The 6,648-nt window shown below is 48.2% G+C and overlaps 1 protein-coding gene across 1 annotated transcript; it reads right to left on the reverse strand.

The window, feature by feature from the left end:
- Positions 1 to 485: 485 nt before the first annotated feature.
- On the reverse strand, positions 486 to 5,636 carry LOC119318543 (protein trichome birefringence-like 10). The gene is made up of 4 exons (XM_037593117.1): positions 4,886 to 5,636; positions 2,482 to 2,877; positions 1,807 to 1,965; positions 486 to 1,356 (listed from the first exon to the last, which is right to left on the reverse strand). Exons 1-4 carry the CDS (start codon positions 5,527 to 5,529, stop codon positions 978 to 980), a joined length of 1,578 nt encoding a protein of 525 aa, XP_037449014.1. The 5' UTR covers positions 5,530 to 5,636; the 3' UTR covers positions 486 to 977.
- Between the last annotated feature and the right edge of the window lie 1,012 nt (positions 5,637 to 6,648).

The raw sequence follows: 6,648 nt of genomic DNA on the forward strand, positions 1-6,648 counted from the left end.
GGCTTTGAACAAGAAGCTTCGAGAGGAGAAAGCTTAAGTGTGGCTTGGGCATTTCATCAAACACCTCATGTGCATAGGAGGTGAACTAGAGCACCACAAAGCTCTCCCACGACCGGCCAAAAAAACAGAGCACTCCACTACTTTGCTCGCGGGCAAGTGGGTATATATAGGCATCTCATTGGTCCCGCTTCGTGGCTGGAACGGGGACGAAAGGACCACATTTGGTCCCGGTTCCCGCCACGAACCGAGACTAAAGGTTGTGGGCCAGGAGTGAGGCCCATTGGTCCCAGTTCATGTCTGGAACGGGACCAGAGGGGCCAGACAAACCGGGACCAATGCCCCACGAGGCCCGGCCGGCCCCCTGGCCTCACGAACCGGGACCTATGCCCCCATGGGTCCCGATTCGTGACTGAACCGGGATTAATGGGCTTACTCGGCCTGAACCAAAGCCTTGTTTTCTACTAGTGTTCTCACGACAACATAAATTGGCATGAAAATCATACATTTTACCAAGTCATCCCAGAAGATGTCTGTACAATTACATTTCTCATTAAATATTTACATTTGTCCCGGATGGGATAGAAATGCCGAAATGTGCAAATCAACTGCCGGAGCCACTGAGAACATAACGTTAAGGATAAAATTCCCGAATTACATACAATTAGCACGGCAACACCCCCAATATGACAGCAGCCAAATAAAGTAATAAACTATGTACATCATCGAATGTAGCCCCTAATCTATGATCACATCGGCTAAAACTTTGGCTGCCTATGTGAAACATAGATATTGGTATGCCTTTCTTTAATTTTGCTCTTATTCACACTCTCCTCTCAGCATACAACAGATTAGAGTGGTGCAGCTTCCTGCAAGCCAGCTCTTATCTTGCAGCATCATTGTGCAGGAGGATCACTAACCAACCTCAGATACAAAGCTTCACCAAGCGAGCATCGGGTAGCCTACCCACAGAATTTTAGTCAGCTTGTGTTCAACGTTCTTGAAGCAGCAAGAGAAACATTTTGGTCCATCATCGTTTGCCTTTTCATGAAGACGGCATACACAAGCTCGTTCCAGGTATCAGGAACTCCAGGCAAGCACCAATGGCTGCAATCCTGTCTGTGTAGGGGGACAGGCCCCGAAGGGCTGATGTACACTGACAGGTGACCATCTTTTTGCTGCGCCGTCATTTGTGTCACGTTCAGTATAGTTAACCCAGGCAGCTTGGGTCTTGTGCTGCTCCCAAGAACATTATGGACAGGCTCAAGCTTGTCAGCCCATTGCTCCAGTGATTTAAACGGTGTCGCATCAGGAAGAGTTTCCAAGTGGCAACTCCCTCCACTCTTCCAGTCGCCACCTCTAAGGAAAACATGGATTACTCTAGTTATGGATCAGTCAATTTGTCCACCTAACGTTAAATTGATTTGAAAATGGGAATAGGAGAAATTAATCTAGTGTTTTATAGCATAGAAGTCAGGAAGCCTGCATTATTTGCTTTTCAAGTTCCTATACAAGATACAAGAAGCACCACTTTCCAACGAAAGCCCAACCCGTATTCTCATATATTCGGTAAAATTGTAAAAATGGTTGGCGAAAGGTTGATCATATATCGAACAATAATGTTTTGGCAAAGTTCGACTATAAACCATAATGAATAAATTCTGAGCCCAAAACATATTGTGTCAAGCCAGCAACATGCGATGATTGTTTGGTGCCTTGAAACATAATCATTCTCAATGAAAATGCTATGGTAAGAAAACATAAAAAGGAATATGTAGTAGTGATAGATAAGTGGTTCGTTAGACAGACCTGAAGTGCACAGGAGCATAAGTACGGAAGATGACCTGGGTCTTGCTTGTGTTAACTTTTTTGTGAACCCAATTGAAGAGTGTTTGTATTGATTTTTGGTACGCATCAATAACAGTCATCTTCATCTTCACCTTACTGCCTTCTTGAAAATAGGCGCCCCTGGCACAGATAAAGAAACCCTTGTTTAAAGTCAACTACGGAAGATGCAATTGTGTTGTGGTGGTTCCAGAAGAAATTAACTACATATACAGATGTACCGGTCAATCATCATTACATAAAGCAGGTTGGGGACAAGAAATCTCATACTAGTAAGTTCAAAATATGTATAATTGAAGAACAAAAGAGTTCTTAGGCCTCTTTATTACCCATTTAGCTCTAACCACATCTTAACATTCCATATCCTCAATAATCTCATGAATCATGCTATCATAGTTCTGTCAAATAGCTATCAGAAAAGTATACACATGAACAAATTAAAATATTGGGTGTTACTAATCAAATACTACTCTGCTGGTGTGTATACTAATAACTAGTACTATGTTAATTTCGAATTTGAAAGGTGAATTCATAAACATGGAGAAGGTATGGTAAAATTAAAGGACGACATCTACAAGAAACATTTAACAATGAAGCAGGACAAGTTAGTAAGTCAACATAATGTTATTAGTTGCTTACCCTTTAATCGTTTTCTCGTAGTTCCACCAATGCCCGGTGTTAAAGATCAAAATATCAGCATTGCTCCACTTACCACGGTCTGACATCCAATCCATGGCATCCACCTTAATTGTGTACTTAACAACCTTAGGGGCTCCAGCTGGTGCACGGCCTTGAAGGACTATAAAAGGAGATCTGTAATACTCCACAGTGCAATTGTAGTCGCTAAACTTGAAAATCAAGAAACCCGTGTGCTTTGTGATGGGACTTTCATTAATTTCATAAATGAACTTCTTGTTGGGAATAGCACTAGAGAGCATACAAAGCAGAGACTCCCACTGGTTCCTTCCAATTGAATCACCAACGAATACTACTCTTCTATTCCGTAGCTTCTCGAGCATAAATTTGGCATCAAATCTAAGAAATGGGAGAAATAATAATAAGTTAGAAAGCAGACATAACTTACGTTTAGAGGAGAAAAGCAAATTGTTCTGGTTGCTCCGCTCACGTAGACATGATTAGAAGTAAGCAAAATCTTGAACTTACATAATACAAAGAAATTGACGATCACTGTCATTTGTAGCATTCACGTTTGCAAAGAGTTTGAAGTTGACATTCTCAGTAAGATTACTAGTACGGTTATTCCAAGTAAAGGTAGACTGTCACAAGTACCACACGTGCAAGTTCAAACTTAATTACAATGCTCTGTTCTTCTTTTTTTGAAACGAGGCAAAAGATTCGCCATTTTCATTGATTAAGAAGAAGAGCATTGCCTGGTTAATTGACGGAAAACCGGGCTAAAATCGATACAACTCAACCCACATGACATGGGCACCACCGGCCAACCTGGCCACTGACATGGACAAACCACGACGGCACATGCCACCGGATGACCACGCGCACAAGCAACCGACAGCTCCGACTTTGACAACGAGCCTCACAAGGGAAATATGCTGGACTTGCGCCGACCGTGCACACCGCAAACGACCACCGGGCGCCTGTCATCGTCACCACCTGGACCCGCTCCACCGCAGCTCCGACTTCAAAGCAACCAAGCAACCCACGGGAGAGCACCTCGGACACGCCGGGAAGAACCGACTACCGAAGTCCACGCCGCGACCCGAGCTCCACTCGACGCCATCATCGTTGCCAAACAAAAACCAGCGCCCCGCCTCACCAAACCACGCGGCGAAGATGCCGCCATCCACGGCGAAGATGCCGCCATCCACCAGTCTCCCAATCGTAGCCAGCTCCAAGACGATGCCCCCAAGGAGGAGATAGACGCGAAGACGCCTCCAGCGCCCGATCCAGCAGATCTGAGGTTTCCCTCTGAAGCCAAAGCCGTGGGGAGGAGGAGCACAACTCCACGACGACGCTTCCAAGAAAGATCACGGCATCCGCGGGCGCCGCCGTCGCCGGCTCCGGTGAAGACCGGAGCAAAGATTTCTCCCGGAGATGCGCCGACCACCTACCACCACCGACCGCCGCCCACTAATCACCACCTGTTGAGGCCGACCTCGGTCTGACCGTGGGATCCCACAATCCACCGCGACCAGAGACGCACCACCCCCCGGCCGAAGCTGCCGGCCACCACCGCAACACCACCGTGGCCACCACCACCGCAGCAACCCACACCTCATCGCATCGCGCAGCATCCAGATCGAAGCACGAGCTCACACCAGATCCAATCGGAGCCGCACGAGCGACAGCAGAGCAGACGATCTCCCTCCGCAGCACACCACGCACTCCAGAGCAGCGCATCCACCACGCCTAGCCACCGGTCGCCGCGCCCGACGCACGTCAGCCGTCGCCGTGCCCAGTCGTCGATCTGCGCCCCACGCGCACATGTGCTAAATACCGCAAACTATTTGCTGCAGTCACATGCGTGAAAACAAGAAATTTAACTAAGAAAGCTAAACCAGCAACATATCCCTAATTTCACCGTGCAGCTGAACACATGTTAATAACAATAGAAAGAAGAGAGGACTCGACAAACTACAGGAACAGTCCACATCCAGTCACATGTGGCAAGAAAGATGGTAACATCGTTGTCACACGCAAAAAATTGAACAATACCATTCAGTTAACTAATATATTTACATGTTGATTGCTAGAACCCGTAATTTAACTAAGCCATCGCCATGCTAATTTCTTCTTTTTGACAAGTTCGCCCAACTGAAAATTAAAAACTGCACAGGCACAGCCAGCCTATCCACGTGACCAAGAACCCGTAATGGGTTGGAACTTGTGAGTACAAATACGAATTATGCACTCATCTCGCCTGGAAATTCATGTCCGATAAGATAACCAACAAGCTTGGCAGCAAAACTACATAGTAGTATTCAAGTCGATTTCGTAATAAATAAACCAAATGGAGGGGGTACTGGTAGCAAGCAAGAAGCAACCAACCAACCAACCAACCAACCTCGGAAGATCGCAGCGCGACGGCTCCCACCGCCATTTGACATAGGACGCGTCCGGCCGGCCGTTTTCGGAGCACCGGAACCCGCCGTCCAAGAAGGGGTGGTCCTTGGAGTCGTAGAGCGGGTAGCTGTCGTCCCACACCCAACTCCCGTCGAACAGGTCGCACTCCTCCGCCTCTGCCGCCAACGGCGCCGCACCCCTCTTCGGCGTCTCCGCCGACGGCGACTCCTCGGCCGCGATGGAGACCCCGCCGCTCCAGAGCTTCCTGGGCGCCGCGAGCGCGTAGTCGACGGCGGCAGAGTATCGTAGCGACGCGGTGCATACGAGCAGCAGCAGCAGCGCGGCGGTCGCCGTGGCCACGACGGCGAGCCCCACCATCCCGGCCTTCTCCAGCGGCCTCCTCATCGCCCGCCGCTTCGTCGGCGACCCCACCATCGCCCCTCCCCTCCCTCGCGAAGCAAGGCGAGCAGAGACCGAGAACAAAAGCAGGACTAGGAAGCTGGAGGAGGTGGAGAGAGTAGTTGCAGGCTGAAGTTTGCGAGACGAGACGGGGGGTGTGGAGGAGCGGCAAGCGAATCGAATTTGTGCGTGTCTGGGTTTTTCAAGATTAGGAGGAAAGCGATGCGTGTGGAGTACTCTGGGCATGTACTACCACCACGGCTAGTCCAGAACCCGGTTCGTCGCCATGAGCCATTACGCCATTATTACGGTTGTAGAGTGTTAGCGTGGGCGAGGTGCCGACTCCAGTAATAATGGTAAGATTTCTGCAGCCCACACGGAGACGCCATGCGTTCTTTTTTTAGGCTAACACGGAGAGGAGACGCCATCTGTTTCAGCATCACTGTCCCGTGGAGTCTTTTCATGGGCCACGCGGTGGTAATCTACGCAGACGAAGGACGTGACAGGTGCTCGTCCGTGGTTCACTTGTTCCGAATTGCCGACTAGACGCCATTTTCTCGTGTGACAGCAGCCAGATTAGTGCTCCTATGTTGTTCCAATTCTAGGTTGCTATCGCCTTTTTTTTCTTTTTGGGAAGGATTGCTATCGCCTTTTATTATCTTGTGCCAAATCCACTATAACATGGACCACGGAATAGTGTTGCCAAGGATTAAAACCACTGAATTGCAATGTGCTTTCTCAAATTCTATCCAGATTTTCTCGAAGTGGCCCTGCCACCACAAAAGATTCTTTTCCCCTACGCATTTGTCCCAACGCCGTGTTCTTGGGGGGACTGCGGTAGCATGGCGGCAGGCTGCGCCGCCAGGTACTGGATTAGAAGGTGGGTCTCAGGGCATCCCGTGTCGGCCGGCGCTTGGAGATGTCCCCCTGGCATAGTGCAATTTTTTTAGGGGTTGGAGTAGTGCAAATAATAGGAGCGTGTCTAGGCACTTCCTATTTGGCAGTTCAGGCGTTTGTTAACGTGTATTTTCTAAACGGGCGCCTGAAGTGCCCCCGCGCTGGGCCGACTTAGCTAGCTTTTTTCCTTGTGTGTTTTAATTCACAAAAATCCATAAAAAAAGTGCTCTCTGAGTGATTCCAACCCATGACTCCAGCCTCAACGCGCGCTGCAGTTACCACAAAACCGAATAACCCGACGTGTTTAGTTGCATCTTTCCTTCCTTTTCTTCTTTCCTCTTTCTTCTTTCATTTTTCCTTTTTTCTTTTTCGATGAACTTTATTCAAATTCGTGATTTTTCTCTTGAAATTGATGAACTTTTTTTTCAAAATCTATGAACTTTTTTCAAATTTGACAATTTTTTCTTA

The sequence above is a fragment of the Triticum dicoccoides genome, chromosome 1B (genome assembly GCF_002162155.2).
Source record: "Triticum dicoccoides isolate Atlit2015 ecotype Zavitan chromosome 1B, WEW_v2.0, whole genome shotgun sequence".
NCBI classification, from domain to species: Eukaryota; Viridiplantae; Streptophyta; class Magnoliopsida; order Poales; family Poaceae; genus Triticum; species Triticum dicoccoides.